Below are 18,360 nucleotides of genomic sequence, written 5' to 3'. Positions count from 1 at the left end.
AAGTAGAACATAAGGTTGACGGAAACCCGGGGACTGCGCCTACCTGATGAGCCCCCAAAAGAACGAAACCGGTCATGGGCTGTCGAAGGATTTTCAGCAACCTTATGAGTAGTACATTACAAGGATATACGGAGAAGAATAGACTTTTTCAACGGACGACTCACTTTGATTGGTCATCTGAGATAGTGATATTATATCAACGAGTTTGAGGGGCTATTTTAAAATCACATATTTTTTCCAGGTTGATATCAAACTGTCACTCAAGTCTTCCGTTGGATAGGAACGCATCAAATTAATGAATACGTCTGTGATTGGTAACCTTTAAGCCATGACGTTTTGAGCAAGCAAACCCACTTCGAAACAATGTTCACTGTAACTGACACTCGTACGGACAGTAATCCGCAATAGGAAAATGGTTGGATGAGCCGTCCTAGTATTAGGTGAGCTTCCTGTGATTTTGTCCTAGCAAGCTGTTTTGCGTGCGATACTAGCCCATGGGTTGCACATTTATTCCTCTTCCTCACAGCAAAACGGACGTGTCACGTGGCTAGTCTCCAAAAGTAGCACAATTTGCTTAGCCCTGTTCGTTCTCACATCTTCGTCTGTACTGTTATGGACGAAATTAGGTAATCCTGGACTAATTTGACGTGATTATTCTGGATATTTCTTGGATAACTTTACATATTGGTGTTCGGAAGCCAGCCGTCCCTAATAACCGAACATCACATCATTTGGACGGATGTGTCACGTGCAGGACACGGGCCAAATGAAGGCATGCCCTGATTGGTCGGAATGCCAGCTAATCCGGGCCGAGCATTCTTGACTGGACGCTTCTCGCCCCCTCACGGTGCTTCTAGCACGACCTTGTGGAACACACTGTGACTACCCTATAAATACAGTTGTAATAATTTTCCTTTGTCTCCATAAAGGGCTGTGTAGAGCTACCGTGTCTTTTGATATTGGGCGAAGCAGGAAGCCAAGGGACCGATACAGAGTCGCACTACCGTCCACCAAGTTACAACAATTGGGTAATTCTAAATGGGCATTTCTTGTGGGACTATGGGGTTCTTGTTATTTTTGGGTGGTCAGTAGTATAAAATGTTATTCAATAAAATCGTTTCCTCAAAATGAATCATTATTACATGTTGACAGATTATCTGCATGAGGGGAACTGCGATGAACAGGGAATAGTGAGTTACCTAATTCACAGTTCATCGTCTGGTTCTAATATGCACAGGACAGACTGCATCAGTCAGAATAAAGTTAACTGTAGTCGGGCAGAAATTGAACGAAAAAACGATTCCAGCGCTTCATTAGGAACTGAGGTTTATGTGTAGAGCCACAAGATGACTTAAGCAAAGAATAGCATTCCTAGAAAGCCTTTTTGAGCGCAAAGCTTAAAGTGTGAATGAGTATTCAGGGAACTCCAACGTTGGATAGAATCACTAATCAGTAGCACGCGTGAGTGTGTTCACATTCAATCGATACCCTGGATCCAGTAGACTTGGCGAAATATAACTATTAATATCGTACTACTACTGTCCTTTCACAAATCCCACCGGGAGTTGTTCATAAGCTGGAAATCTAGGAGAAGTTTTGGCTGACACATCTTACCGCCTTAGTTCAGCAGTACATGATGGAAACAGCAGGAGTCAGTTATGCAGTCTGATTGTTAACTGCAGTGTCTGGTTGATATGTGTGACGCAAATGGATGGATACAGTTAAGCAGCAAGAAGCGGGGTAATTCGATTATTCAGTGTGTTCACGCGGCTATAATTTGAGAACAAACGTTGTGTGTAGAAGGACTACCGTAGTGAGGTGTGGTGAAACACCTGATCAAACATCTCACACAGTCACGTTAAGAAACAGTCTGTTTGTGCATGGGAATAACTGAGAATAGCCTAAGTCACTCTGTTGTTGAATGGTGTAGCCGAATGGCAGTTGTGTATCACAATCCAACACTAGGCAACATGCCGAGAACAGCTGGAGAGCGGGACAGGTAAACAAAGCCTCGGGACATTTTTAATTTCGTCGATATACTATAGGATAAGTTGTTCCAGAACGGTCACGAAGGTGAAGAAGAGTAATAAAGGGCTACGTCAGAACTCACTCGCTGTTTTCCCGAATCCATGTATTTAAAGGAGCTTATAGGGGAGGGAGGCTCCAGCTTCTACAAGTAACAGAAGAACAACAAAATATGTTTTTTCTTGTGCAGTAGAAGAAGTTGAGCCTGGCCAGGTTATTCTTTAGGATGATCCCAAAATGAGTATATGGTGAGGAGAGAATACGAGTTGGTTCTTGGCACAAAGACGTGGTAATGAATACTGGATGCAGGGTTGTTGAAAAACAAAGGACCAAATAACGTAAAGACAAAAACATGTAAACACATCGAATATTATGAGCACAAGCTGCCAAGAGGTTATCCAGGATATCGGCTGAGCACTGTCACCAGCGGGTGTCAGCCCTCCAAATGTGAACAACAATTCACCCAAAACGGCGATAAATGTTATTTCCGCGCCTAGTACAGCTTTTGTTTCCTGAGCTTTCGATCCGTTTGAGTCGCTGCTCCTCACAACAGAGGATGCATGGCAGACTATGGAGTTACCTCTCTGGTTCGTCGCTGTACGAGGGTGGAGTTCTAGAAATTGACGCTGTTCAGCAGCTGAGTGCTGCTTATAGTGCTACTTTTCAAGGTGAGGGAAGAAATCTTCATCTATCGTTGTTAAGCTTGTTGTTTTCGTTTCACTCTGCATTATTAAATGACCCAGAAAGTGAATATATGCTCAGGGGAGACAACGGTAGACAATAGCACATTCATGTTGATTGGTTATTTAAATAAAACTGTGAAACACTATCCCGAATAGTAAAGTCGAGATTTTGGTTAGAGCATTTTGTTAGAACTGGCTTGTCACAAAGAAAGGAAACAAGGACTACTGTAACATGAAGAGAACGTACAACAAATGGCATCAAAGTTATTGTTGCTCTCCTTTATCGTTACGGAGACCACCCTGAAACAGAGCTGGGGTTTTGCGTCAAGTCGTATTCTCGTTTCTCCTGACACATTTGCGCGTTCTGGTCTCACATTTTTGTTGGCGGATCCCCATCCTATTTTACCTGCCCCACTCAGAAAAAATGAGTGGGTTTACTGGGGAAGGGGACAATAGAGGAGCACTTTGGGTCGTTTTATGGAAGTTTGGCTATCCCGACAAATTTGTCAGCCTCATTAAAGCCCGCCACACCAATGCAGTACCGGTTGGTGGCTATTCATTCAATTCGAGGCGACACATTTTCATGTTATGAAGTGGAAATTCTGAGGCTGACTGCGGCGTATAGTACAGCGGTATTTTGCTTTGGTTTGAATGCAAACGTTCCAAAATGACTACGTTATAATAGCATAAACCAGAGTTCAAAACAAACCAGGTTTTCAGCTGAATGGATGAGATAACATGCTGCAAAGGTCTGTGCTACGATTGCAGCACAACATTTCCAAGCATGCCAGTTGATGATGAAATAAATTCACGAACTGCAAAAGGGAGTACATAATTCTATCTCCTTTAGAAACGCGTCTGAAGTCATCGTTGGTAGCATACTGACATCATGGTTATTGGATATCAGTTTGTCACGCTATATTCACTATAGTACAGTAGCGAGACCCGGACTCATTTCAGACGTCAAGTTACTGCTCTTGACCAACCTCACTCACACTATTCGCGCATAATCCCCAGGGTCAGATAAAATGATTGACTTCCGAAAATCGCAGTCCTTCAAAACGCCAAACAATCGGGTTCAGAATGTGGATGCCCGAAATTCCGCTACTGGAATATCCTCTAGGAAAGTTCAAAAAATTGTAACTTTTAGTGTAAATCATAGGAAAACTCGGTACTTAAAAGAAGGACAGTTCCAGTGGATTTAGGTGTTCTTGATCAAAGGGAAAACAATTCGATAATTGTGGGTTACACACTGTGACTTCAACAAAGGTCGTCCGAGGCTTCTTATTTACACCTAAGTGGTAATCAGCCAGAATACATCAATAACCATAATCCAGCAACTTGTGGCTGAGCAGACAATTATGCTTGATACATGGCCATCCAGCTCCCGGTAATCCTCAAATTCGCGCTGAACTTTATCGAAGTTCAGCTCTGGTGTCACTCTAACTAATGTAGACTATTTCAGAGTTACAAAAACAGCACTTGGAATCGGATAAAGTCAGCCAAATGCAGCCACCCTTGCAATTATTCACATGAGATAACAAATGGTTGACTCTTTTCCAAATGAAAACTTAGTCCTTTACCGTAACAAAGCAGCGAAAGGTGCGTTCCACTACGAATGATTCACTGACTGATCGATAAAATGTAGGTCAGTAAATGTACAGCGTCTCTAAGGGATAGGGTTCCACAAAGTGTACGAGTTGAGACAACTTCGGAGGTCACTATCTATTGTCTCCGCTCATCAGAACCATGTTTACAAACTAATCCCGGCCTGCTTCCAGAAGTAGCAAGCCACATTCATTGCCCCACTTTTGTTATTCTTCACCTTCAGGAAGTCCAGTTTTATTTTCTCATGGCAATTGCGGCTAATATGGCTTCGAAATTTCAACCAAGAGTAAGGGTTTCAAATCACAAGTAGCCATTATTACGGGTTAACCAGATGGTACAGATATTTGAATTTCAGAGAAAAAGAAATAGTACTACCGGAAAATGCGAACTGGTTGAACTGATCAAAGATAATGAGGTTAACAGAAGTCATTTACGATCTGGATGATGAAGTGATATAGTAGTTAATCATAATCATTTTACTGTAACACCTGTTTGATGCCTAACATTGATGCCATCTGGAGGAAGCAAGAGGGCTGAGAAAGGTCTCGGACCCAGACGCCAGCAACTGAGATATCTGGGTTGGATTAGAACCAAGGATGTTCCAGTGAGTAAGTTCTCGTTCTAATCATTGAGCTATCTCGAATTCTGTAGTAGTTGATCAGGTGCTAGTGATCTTTTTGCCGATCTTGACAGGTAGCTTGCAAAGGTCCTGTTGAAAATTGAGGAGCAACATCAGTGTGCGGTTGTTTGAGTACTGTCTTCTTACAGACTTGAGATTTTATAGTTTGCAAAGATTATCTGATAGCTGATTTGCTGATTCTAAGACATTTCTCTTTCAATCTCTTTAGTCCCTTTCGAGTGGCTTTGCCCTGCGGTCTATATTCCTTGCATTCGGTTGGTACTTTGAGTAATGTTGAGAGCCCAAGGCAACACAGATGGAATTGGACGATTGAGATGGGGAAAATATGCCTTCCAATCGGCCAGTCACTTCAGCAGGTGTCCGGTAGTCCTCGACGACTATATGAACCCGAGCAAACGAGGAATAACTACCAAACCAAACACGCAGTGGCTATGTCTCCTCGAGTGATGGCGAAACGTCTGCCGCACTCTACAAACAGATCAATGGCTACCCCGCAAATTACTTATGAGCACATCCGAGCTACCATTATTCCGACACATATCCGACGAAGTGATCTCAATCTTAAAGGTGGCAGTTCCCCAACCACAGACCGATGAGAATATTAAGTGTAACTGACAATGTAAATGAGGCTTATATCTTTGAACTGTAATCGATATTTCTGTCAAAACGGATTAGGATGTCAGTAGGTTAGGTAAAACCACGTTGATTTACTTACCACGACAGTGCTGGTTTTGAGAACATCTTGTAACCTATAGAGTGGGTGTACCCGATTGATAACCATTAACTGAAAAATAATCTGCTCCAGTAAGCTAGTCTCAGAAAACACAGAGACAAGTTGGATAAGTTCGTAAGAGAGCAGAGTGGAACAACAGCTACATGTTTATGAGGGATGATCTATCAACTGCTGGGTTTCGGTCAGGCAACGCAAGATCACTGAAGATAGGGACTATCCAATTGTCAACCGTAGCAATCAGGTGTGTATAAATTTTACTGTCTGGATCAGCTCAGCTGTGCCAGGTGTGTTTATGCTGTGCAAACGCCCTTCTCTGGGGAGGCTTTGGAAAGACCCATTTAAACGGCCACTTTCAGCAAAGCAGACTTGGGTAAAGGTGGGGTAGAGGAGGAAAACATACGTAAAATGATGGTTATGTGCTTCTCGCACGCAATGGTCACACTAGTACAGCTTGGATACTTTATCGAGTGCATGCTTTCTTACTATTAATGTGATTCACTCGTCTCAAGTCATGGATGTAACACGTGAATGAACCAGACTTGGTCAACGATCCTTTCCACACTCCCTTCATGAAGATTAAACGGCTTTGACTCCAGATTGGTAAGGTGGATTAGAGCTGGGCAATGCATGTGCATATCTATGGTCATCCAACTAAACCCAAAATATACACCGCATGTTTATCACGTTAAAGCAACTCAGAATTTCCCAGTGAAATGCTCAAGATGGCCCCGTGAGGCTCGTCTACACTGATGGAAACATAAAACTGATTCAGTCTAATACCTAGATGAATGTGTCCAATGGTTCGGGTTTCATATCACTTACTGGATAATTCCTCAGGACATTCAGATATTACGTTTCGTTTATGACCATCTGGTCATCTGAAGTATTGCGTCAGATTGACTTATCATGACAACCTACGAAGTTACAATGAACGTTAACTCACCGATGGTCCACAGTGTCCCAGCGACCAAAGCAAAGATCAATACCACCCATAAAAACCACGGACTGATCAACCGAAACCATTTTCTCATGGTGCGACCAAAACATTATGCGTACTGGCGAGAAATATACCTGGATGGGGGGAAAGCACGCACGCTTCAGAAAGACTTCAAGCATCTTAAGCAAAATGAAACGCATCCCAGTGTGGACACACGATATGACTACACAGCTGCCGTTAATGTCGAGGCATTAGTGTACCAAAGAAAAAACGAACAGAGAAAATTGTGAAACTGAAAACCAAGTGATCAACATACTCAGACGAATCGGGTCTTCTAATCTAGGGCCGCTTTCAGCATCTAATCTTTGAAAGCCCTTAATTTAAGGGGATTCCGCCCGTCTGGTTTAAGAACAACAGCAGTGTTCCACAGGCTAAGGATGAGGAAAGCTCGCACAAAAGAGCAAACAAAATCCTTGACAAGACTAACTCACGTGGATATTTGGATGAAGACTGTGTAGATAACGTGCCGTTTGAACGCTGGAGAACGGGACGATACCTTCGATTCCATTGTACAACATGATGCATACGCAGACGCCTTGTTCCTGTTGGATGGAAGAAATGAAAGTTCGAACCTGAGGAGGACCTACAGAACAATTTTGAGTCTACCTTGTGTTAGGACGTTCAGGTCTTAACGAACAATTCTACCCTGTGTAATATTTCACTGAGATTTCATTTTCTCTCTGTTGTATCCAACTAAGCCGCGGTGCCCTTTCTTTCATTGGTTCATCTGCAATATAGCCGATCTTCCTCTGGTGTCCTTTGTCTTCTTCCTTGAGGTTTCCTCACTCAAGTAACTAGACTCTCAACGTTATAGAATAAAGTGCATCAAGCTCCTAACTCACTCAGCTAGCACCCACGACACTACATCTTGATAAACAAAAGTCTAAGAAGACGGGTTGTTAGATAGAAATAACTACAATCGTATCCAGTCGACTTACGGAATCAGTCTACATGGTGAGAACCCTGGAGTGGGACAGAAAAGAGCTAAACTGGGCATCTCCCGGTTCATGAAGAGCAGAGTATTTGGAGAACCTTTAAGTCATCAAACTTTGAGTCTAACGTGATAGTCTTACGCTGATATGCCGGTGTCTAGTGGGTATACATCCATACTCATATGTCTGGATGTATGAAACTACTGTTTTCCCGGTGGTCGGGCTTGTCTTGTGATGAAACCTATAGTGATTAAAAGATTTGTTTCTTTGAGGCAAAACTCGTCATATAGGTCAAGGGTGGGCTGTCAGAAAAAAGTACTCATCCATAATGATATGCAATCATACGCGTACTCAATAACCTTTTGAGGGGTAAATTTTTACGGTTCTCATAAATACAAAATTTGACCACTTGGTCTGTTGCTTGCCCAGGGTACAACGTCTTGACAGCCCAGGAAGACAGAATTTGATGTGTTCGCATTTGATTTATCAGAGTTAGCAGCGAATTTAATTCACATGACCGAGCCTTGCTCCTCCAAAAGTTTCTTGAATCCGAAGTGCGTGGGTATAGAGTGTTATTTTTATGTGATCGTTTCAATAAGCACGGATAGTTTGTTCAGAATGGTGGCAAAAAATGAACACGAATGTCAAGCAGTGTAAACTACCTCAAAGCATCTTCTTGTTACCTTTTCATTTCACGTCATACGGTCATTCTTGACACAATAACCAAACCGAGCAATTCGACGATATTGCCATTGGAAAACTCCGTGCTTTAAATACTGAATCTGGTTTGTCACAACGGAGCATCCACATCATTGACTTCGGTCGCGAAACATTTCCCCTAATTTGAGTTTTCTCATTGCTTTGAGATTGTCATTACACTCAAACGTGACCAACATCTGGATAGTTTGCAGTCCATCCAGTCCCGAAATACTACCAATGACAGTAGACCGCACGCGCAGGTGAAATGCAATAAACATGTATCCTGGTCTGATCAGTTAAGAGACAGTTCTTACAGATCCAGGGATCGGGTTTTATATGACGATTAACTGCTCTGCTTTTTTCGTGGTATTGTACCCTTCATCAGCGGTTTCATGTAAACTGACTTTCTTGTCCTCCTCCGGTAATATATTCACTATTTTCTAGTGAAAAACATTAGAGATCGGCATATCGAATTTCGTTCGGAAGTTTCTTCGCAGTTCTATCCATATTTTACATCTTGAGCTATGAGCTGTCTTTCAGTGACCTATTTTTGAAGGTAGGAACCTCCCGTCTTTTCGTCTTTGGTTCGAGGCTACTTCGCTCTAGTCTTTTACGAATGAACCTCTGGATATGTCGTTTATGCGACCCCATGTGACTTGAATTTACTGCTTCCTTACGCGCATGCGACCCGATCCCATACAAATGATGTGCTCATGATTATTGGCAGGCAGTTCCACTGCTCTACAATTCCATTACAACGCCCATTGTCAGTGATAACCAACAGAGAGGATATCTAAAGTTATAAAAGGTACCAAATGCAACTGGGCCTTCTTTTTTGTCGCAAGAAAGTTGGCAATAGGGAAAATATTGATGGCGAGCACTGCGTTTAACTTTCTTGTCTCCGCATTAAAAACAGACAAGTACGGGAATCAACGTTACATACAAAGGTAGAAATAGATTCTTACAGCTTTGGCCTGCAGCAGTTTGTCCAGTCTCCATGTGTTCGAATTGACGGGGCGTCGAAGAAATATTTCAGGATTCATGCACCAATCGGTTATGAAAATTTCATACCTAGCTTGTGCGATTGCTTTGGCCACCGCCTCCATATAGCATGCACCATCAATGAAACTGAGCAGGTAATAGGAATGTGGAATCGAGGGGAACGAGATTAACGTGATGATATAACAAAAATATTTAGAACTACATTTGCTAAGTAGTTTGGTTAACGTACTGCGGCAGATTGATAACAAGTTCAACACGTAGCATTTACTCAAATGAATATCGATTCCAAAGACATACGTCGAGACTCGTGAGATGCTATCACTAAGTAGTTTGGTTAACGTACTGCGGCAGATTGATAACAAGTTCAACACGTAGCATTTACTCAAATGAATATCGATTCCAAAGACATACTTCGAGGCTCGTGAAGATGCTATCACTTGGAAGTGAAGTTCCTTTACTGAGAAAAGTAAAAGTTTTAAACATCGTGCGATTGATATGGGCACATTCGTATAGTTATACACAGTGACACTAAATCAAAGCTCTCTAACAGGGTATCAGAAATGTGGACATCTTTATCAGGTGGAACCCATTTAGCTGGAGCTCTTTAGGATCACCCATATTGTCCATGTAGACACATTCACAACACTTTGGAAAAGAAAGAAAATTTTTCCGATTCTTGGGGACTAAGGTGTGGTCTGGCCCCGTTAGATTTACTAACAAGCTTGAATTACGACGCTGTCATACCGTAGATTTCAGACTCCGAAGGATTAGCCAGTTGTACCTCTAGCCCGCCAAGAGTTGGTTTTGAATTCGAAGGTGTCAGTCATCCCTAAGGTCCCAATGCTGTATAGCCACTAACAAGCGGAGTCTTCTGAGTAGTCCTACCGGGTGATAATGTAAAGTACAGGTACTGCCTACAGTCTACAGGATTATTCGGGTTAAGGGCAACAAAGAAGTCGATAAAGCATGCTCATGTAGATTGTTAAACGTTCGGGGGTTTAACACAGGACGAAGATCTATTGATTGCTTGGAGAAAGTGGCACAGTGAGAGTGACACGAGCAGTTTAGTTGCAATATCGCTAAGTTAATTTCAAAGCAGTTAGCACAGGCCGTTTTGTAGCCTTTTGCGGGCATCGACAGTTCAGCTAAAATGTTTGCTTAAGAAATGAATTTCCTTCTCTATATTGAAAATATTAATTTAATCGGTTGATCAAAAAGTGCGAGTGGGCAGCACTTGTGAACATTAGGTGGGATCCAACCTCACCATCTCTCACCTAATTTGTTAAGTTTGGATTTGTTTGACGGTTAAGAATCTAAGTTGACGGAAGGTTCAACAACTGATCGAAATATTGTCTTTCAGCATTCTGTGTCTTCGTTACGGCCAATAAAATGTTTACTGAGGATAGAGCTTCCATGAAGCAATAGGAGATGTAAACGTCGACTGGAATCTCCCAAGCTGAATACGGATTTAATGCATGGTATCATGTACCACGAATGAGAGGTGCGATATCTCCATTCGAACCATGTAGCCTGTTGTTTCGGCATGCGAGAGTTAGATGCTTTGATAAGATGAGCTTCTGCTGTTTTTTTTTGGATAAGGTCATAGCGTATTAACTTGAGCATTCTCTGGTACACCATCATACATAACCCATCTAGTCAGCAATGGTCCGCTGTACTGTCCTTTTTAACAAGAACTGCTGGTTGTTTAACAAAGCCGGTTGGCTTCAGACTGCTTGGGGGTGCTTTGGTTTGCCAAAAGATCCATCAGAACAGTGCCTGTGAGCTTCACGGGTCATTTAACCAGTCTGACAGAGAGGGGAAATACGAGTTGAGCACGCACAAGTGTATGATGTGCATCTACGGTGTTTCCAATCTGCTTTCGATTCTCAGCTAATGGGATCTACAATGTACACATTAGAATATGTTTACAAGAGTGCATAATAATCATTCGTGAATCACATCGAGCAAGTAAATTGCGCATGTTTTCCTGAGCAGCTTCTGCTAGAATGTTCTAGTCACCCGGAATTGTCAACACATCCAGGTTCCATGAACTGCTGGCTACCCGATGCACAGTTGTTCCGTAAATTCCTCAATAGTTTGAGTGCTAAGCTCACATATTGTTAATAACTTCACAGCAGTTGGCAGTGCCCATGAAACACTCTTACGTAAACCAACTGCGTGCACCATGCATCGTATTAGGGGGGGTGGTAGATGGGATAACATACCAGTAGTCCAGCACTCCGATGAATAGAACAAACGACCAAGTTAGAGTTAGACTACACTTTCCATTCATGTTAAAATAGGCGACACTTACGAGTCAACTTAAAAGACATCATCAACACTTGACTGTTCCACTGAAGAAACCTCTTGTTCTCTTTAGAGAGGTTTGTTTGTTAAATTTAAACACGAGGCAATTTTCCTCCGTTGTTGAGTGCTAAAAAGCTCGGAGAGTGGTAGAATAGACATAATCTTATCATGTCTTGGCTTTACTGGAGCCTCAGTCATTGCGCTGTTTCCTGCTCAAGAGCATAGGAGAGGCAAAATAGATGTAATGTTGATCAAGTTCACAAAAGCGCCATCATTGGAAAAGTTGAACTAAGACGAAATGGGTGCAAGACTGTTATTAGTAGGTTTTTATAGTGCGAAGAATGTGCAATGAAACCTGTCAAGAACGACGTTGGCAGCTACAAAAAAGAACGCAGCTTTAGTTGCCTAGAGAGAGCACAGAGATAAAGGCTATTCGAGCTTTCCCAAAAGTGTCTTATGTTCGGAGTGACTGATTACTGGATCGTCGTTGAATCACCGGGTATGCAGTTATCTCAAACGCCGAAATGCTCATTCAGAAAAAAAATATCGGGTCCCCCGAACCATCTTAAATTTATTCGGATGAGGCTTTATTCTGTAACAGAAGCCAAGCTATGATGAGAAGCCGAGAAGCAGTGCACAACCGTCGCACCCTTATTAGGAATCAGTATCAGGGCTCACCTCACGAAACCACAAGGATTTTTTGAACCTATCTTAATGCTGCCGTAGTGGTCATTGGCAAGCTGAGCACTACTAACAAGAACACAGGTGTGAACGTAATTGGACCGCAAAATACACACTTTGAACCGATCACTTTTTAAGACCGACATTTTCGACGAGTGACACAGCAAATCACCGTGGTGCTGTATTCGGAATTAGTGCATATGAGGACTCAAAAGCTTGGAGTAGCCGGAAATCAAAGGTAGGCGCCACCATTGTATGGCCCGAAATTGTGTACAACGAAATCTACATTAATCATGACGGATGGATTGCAAACTTAGCATTGATCGTCAACGACGTATATGTGCAGGCGTTTTATCTGTGAGAAATCAGGCAGGGTTACGAAGAATCTATCTGAAACGTAGCCAAGTTTAAAGACATCCACTATAGTACGAACAGAGCCCTCGCTCTTGGAATGATTTCCTATGGTAAGCGAAAATTAGTACATGTTCTGAAGTACGACGGTTTGCTGGTGCGACCTGATTCTGAGTCACTTTGATACCTGAGAAACAAGTACCGATCGACCTATATGGATATTGCTATTTGGAGTGTGGTGCTCTAACGTATAGCCGATGAAACGCCACACTTGGGGGTATGGAAGTTCGGACAGGACCAGGAAACGGTCATTGCTAAAAAGTATATGGGGACATAACTACAGTTACCCGCCTCTGATATAACGCCGTAAACTGATCATGTTGGACAGATGTTGAAAATTTTTAAAACTGGGTTGCATTATTTTATCCCTCAGCATACAAAAGGAGTCGCACGATAGAAAGTTCTGTTCTCTGAACAAATAAATCCGGCTGGGCCTTTCTATCGTTCTCAGGAAATACTCCCACTTTTCGTGTCAGCCAACCGCGGAATGGGTTTGACTTTCGGATGACTTAATAGTTCCGGATGAACGAAACGAATAGATCCATGCAGATCGATTTTGCAATCATCTTGACAAGCAACACGGTGCGGTATCATTATATTGGTACAAAAGACATTTGGGATCATCGTTCATGTCCAGTAAACTCTGACAATGCAAGTTCAGATACATATAAGTTATCCTTCTATCACCGGCCAAATGTTTCGAATAAACTGAATGTCGGATTATCAGATGAGTAATTCAACTGGAAAGGTAATATGGAAATTTTTTCAAGGCTTATATGGAAGGGCCCTCAGGCATCCCTCCTTAAACCCTATTCACTTTTGTTTTACAGATAACAACACTATTTTGGCAAGATCAAATTAACCGTTTTCGAATGTTCACACTGAGAACTCACACGAATTTGAGTGGGATTCGCAAAAAGGTTCATTGATTGACTGGCTAATCAAGCAACTGACTTTAAGGCGCTAATTGCACTAAAACCTACAAAAGTCATTGCCGTCTTCAATTATTCTGATGCACATGTCATTTGCTACGCAGATTTGGAAAGTAAGTGGCTTCATACATATTTCATGCACCCCAACTGAGAGATTAGGAAAAAACGAGTTCAAGCTTGGCATGCTAATAAGATTGAATGTCCATGTGGTTTTTAGTAACCATGGCTCTATTTTCAAGATGGCAGTATTTCAATTACCTCCTCGTAAAAAACCGTACAATACCCCCTCTACAAGAAATCCTGGAAAATTGGCTGCTTATCAGGATAGTCAGTAGAAGTTATTACCTGCCAGCCCTTAAAAACGTCTCCGGGAAAGTCTGACCGCCTTCCTTGAACAGTGCAAAATTTTGCTACCGGAGGAGTGATTTCTCCCCACTAATAATCTAGACCTATTATTGAAAGACGAGATTTATGAAATGCAAACTGATTCCAATGTAACGTAATACTACGGATGGGGGAGGCATGCAAGTAGTATGTTTTCTTGTAAATTCGCTTTGCGTCTTTTGAAAATGGATATCCGTTGCGGAATTTATGGAGTCGCTTTGCAGAATTTGTTTGCATTTGAGCAACAGTCCATGAGTACCCAGAAAAGTTCAGGAAGACGCGTTCAAGGGTAAGATGGATATTCAGTTTTTGTAAACAAGAGAGTTTTGCTTCCCTTCCACTAGTCTGTAGCTTTTCAGTTGGAATTTTCTAATAAATAACTCCTCAGCGAAGGCCTTATTCATTTCACCTGTATTTGGACATATTTCCAACAAATGCTTCTGAAACAAACGTTTGACGCCTTGAGTATAGGAACAACATCTACAGCAAGTCCATTGTTCTGATATTTTCTGTCAATTTTGCTTGTCTTGGAGGGGTCAGCTCCTCAAAAATTAAAACTCTGCTACATGGAACTAAATATTGACCATGGAAGCATTTGCCAACAATCTCTTACATAATTCCCTATTCTATTTTGATCTATCCGCGAAGACGACATCGCCGTAGACTGAACTTCGAACCGATGTACGTCAATTTCTCATGGCTACGTTTGTTGTTGCTTTGCAGGCTACCGAGAAAATGTCGGTCAATAAATTTGCATTAACTTTCTACCGGCTAGTTGGGTAGGAACGAAAAGCCATCCGACAATGATTTCGACTCGATCATTATTTGCAAAGATTCTCATTGTAAAAGGCACCCAATGTACCACAAATAGCTTGTTCGCATTTGTCCTACTTGGAATGTAATCAAAGCGGAAGAGTACTGTAATCACTAACGAACATCACAGGACGCCGTGCGTTGTTTCCCTGTCATAGTTTTATGTTAGTAAATCGACGGGCAATCGCTGAAACTGCTGAAACGCAGCAGGTGTTTAGTGTCGTCACTGTGTTCGCTCAGCCTAGTTGACTTCAGTTTAGTGCTTTTCAAGTTTAGCAAACTAATATAGCCATAATAATAATAATAATAATAATAATAAGCATAAGTGGCTCCATCGGGTTGTTATTATTAGACCTCACACATTCGCGACTCTGTTTGATGCGGCACACATAGAAGATTGACAGACTCGGTCTTTTCGTTCATGTTGTCGGAATGCCAGACGAATGATAACACAGAACCATACAATATGCTAATTTACTTTGCATAAGGTGTGATATAAAAATGCAAAAGCATGCATGCAAACAAAGCGCTGAAACAACTGCCAAACCGAGAGTATCATGTGGAAATGGTGATTGACCTGGTGAATTTTATTACCCTGGTTAGGTTTCTTCTAGCCTTTGAGAATATATATATATATATATATATATATATATATATACTTTTCGTAGCTCACTTAAATGCGACATCGGTGGCCACATTTTGAATTTTAATGGCTCAGATCCATGCACCTTGGAGGGAAGTCATTTCCCTCTAAAAACGATAAAAAACAAGGCCCAGCTTTGATAGACGTTCTGTAGTCGGATAGGTTTCATTCATGTCTGTTATCCAATGTCTCCACTTGTTAGATTATTTACCTTCCGATATAACAGCCAGAATTTCACTTACCCAATCAGCTGTTAGTATCCTGTACCCTATTGTACATACGGATCCAACCTATTATTCTGTTCACTCTAAGAAACATAAGTTTTATCTGCTTATAGTGGAAATCATTTTGACGCCCCGAAAAGATGCCAAAACCAAAGAAGATCATTTTGAATTCTCATGGGGGCGACCTTTTTTCGGGAATAAGATCAAACAAAGATTACTTAAGTTTACCTCGTCTCCAGTAAAAAGAAAATGTATCATGCATCGAAATCATTAAGTTGCTGTTTCTCGACGATCACGCTTCACATGATGATGCAGACGAATTATTATCAGCGATGAAAGGTTAAAGCTCGATCTTGTTTGTTGCATCATGAGGTTAAGTAGGGCACGACTTACTGGTAACGGTATTTTTTGTTCCAAGTTTGATGCAATGTTTCAGGTAAGATAATTAACTTAGACTTTTAACAGCTATAAAGCTACGTAGCATTCATTCGTATCGCCTAGATCACGTCCTTTATTACTTCAAATAGTCTTCCGCCACTGTGTCGCTTTTCACAAGGTCTTCTAGTCATACAAACAAAAAATGAACTAATGTTATCCTAAAGACAGACGCATGGCTGCAAGTGGACACGCAGTCGTACCAGTAGGTGATGAAACGTCCACAAGCTGATTGCCAAGATCGGCGAACAGGTTAGCTGCTGTCTGATCAACCGGTAAATTATGTTTCTGACATTTTAAGAGTAGATTTTACCGGTAATTGAAAACATATCACCGTGACTGAAGTTGTTCTCCAATTTCTTGGTACCTTAGTTCGATATATTTTGGTGTCGAAAACAAGTATACAGCAGTACCGTTGCGCACGTAACGGTTTTCGATGGAGATATGCATTCCATAACAGTGACCGTTCCACACACGAATGTGGTCGACACCATTCATCGTGTGGGTAATGCATGAACGGTGCCACGGAGTATTCTGCCACCAAAGAAATAACTTATCGCTGAAAGCGAAGGTTGATCACACTACTGTAGAATGAACGTCTTTCTGAGGACTCCATAGAACTAAACGACACTCCCTTGAAATGTTTACCTATGAGCTAATTGCAGCTGATGCTACCACAAATGGTTCAACATGAGTAAATCTTGTCTCAGCTGCATTTGGGGGCTTTAAATTCCTCGTCGATTGACTTGTAATACACGATACTTCGCAAGTAAGGTCAGCAGTTTTGTGCCAAAGTGTGTTGCGATCAGAACTGCTTGCAGTAAGTCACCGGTGATTGGCTAACGATCAAAACACCCACAGCACTCTTACTTAGTCAATCTGAAGAGGTGTTCTTGAGAAATCTCGTGGTGTACGCAAACAAGATGTTTCGGTAAGTAAACTGCGGAGAAAACCAGAATGCGTGAGCGGAAACACACTTCTTTCTCACAGGCTTGAAGGCTTGCTACTAAGTAAGGAAATTTCTTATCTTTTGGAAATATATTTGGCCTCTCAACCGGCTCCTACTTGGATGTTGTATCCCCAAAACAGTTAGAATGAACATTTCATTGACAAAATTTTAATGAGGTACCTTTTCTGAAACCCTCAGTGGGCTTCGTTCCCCAAGAGAATGAGTGTTTTCCTGATTTTCTGGAACAGTCATGGGGTTCAAATTTGTATCCTACTGAATAGTTTGGATGTGAAACGCCATGAAGTATGGTCTTATTTTTCTTGGTGCTTGGAGAATTTGCTTTTTTTCTGGAGCACTGGGTCCTATCCGAACCTCCTGGAAAGCAATAAACTCGATGATTCTAGCATTTTGCTTCTTGTAAAAAGGTCTCAACTACTTGTAGTTCTTTCCTTGTCCAACATCTCACTGTCCGTGTACTGTAGGGAGGTGAACTAACAAAACCGGTCAGCTCATAGTAAAAGGACCGTTCTAATAAATAGCTGATCAACCGCAAAATAGTGGTAGTTCTTCATAAGATCGATGGGTATCCAACCGTGAATCATACTGATCATAGTGATTCATTACTGTAAAAATGCATTTAACGCAAACTGTCTTTTGCTTGAGTCGAAATTAAAAAAAACTGAATTCTTTCTGTGCCATTGAATATGCGGCCAAGAGCCTAACAATAGAACATTGACAAAATACCACCGATAGAATGAGACATCCGCACAATAGATCTGGAAACGACATGAGCAACAATTACAGATAACAAAACATGTATATAGAGAAAAAGTGTGACCAGGATGACACGCCCTTTAAACATGTATTTTGGTGACTAAATGAGTCAGCCAGACTTAATTAGTCATCAGGTGGAAAGCAGCACGCTGCCATGACTAATACTCTAAAGTTTTGGTCACATCTAAACAGAACCAAGTATGAATCTAAAGTTTGTACTCAAGTGGGAAAACTAATACAGGTCGCTGCCGACCCAGAATGGATACAGATTTTTCGAATCTGAATAAGTGCAAATTATGCTAAAGTCTGATAAATTGTTTTCACCACGAATAGAATTTTTTTCTTGGCATGGCTTGTAGCTTGTTCTGTCAGGCTCATCCGCACGTTGTCCTTGAATCTTAAATTGCCTTAATAGAGAATCCAACGACAAATCTCTATCCAGTTAGGATGCCCTGAAAAGCATACGACTCATCAGTTCTCAAGCCACT

General features: G+C 41.6%; 1 protein-coding gene across 1 annotated transcript in view; it reads right to left on the bottom strand.

The window, feature by feature from the left end:
* Positions 1-18,360, bottom strand: part of T265_05014 (hypothetical protein) — a gene marked incomplete at both ends in the record, with an annotated part of 64,406 nt that overhangs the window by 24,786 nt on the left and 21,260 nt on the right. The window contains 5 exons of the mRNA XM_009169904.1: positions 2,111-2,170; positions 5,672-5,705; positions 6,633-6,760; positions 7,118-7,228; positions 9,283-9,445. Coding sequence (XP_009168168.1) covers positions 2,111-2,170; positions 5,672-5,705; positions 6,633-6,760; positions 7,118-7,228; positions 9,283-9,445 — 496 coding nt within the window. The remainder of the gene's footprint in view (positions 1-2,110; positions 2,171-5,671; positions 5,706-6,632; positions 6,761-7,117; positions 7,229-9,282; positions 9,446-18,360) is intronic.

The sequence above is a fragment of the Opisthorchis viverrini genome (genome assembly GCF_000715545.1).
Source record: "Opisthorchis viverrini unplaced genomic scaffold opera_v5_88, whole genome shotgun sequence".
NCBI classification, from domain to species: Eukaryota; Metazoa; Platyhelminthes; class Trematoda; order Opisthorchiida; family Opisthorchiidae; genus Opisthorchis; species Opisthorchis viverrini.
This window is presented reverse-complemented; position numbering and strand designations above follow the sequence as displayed.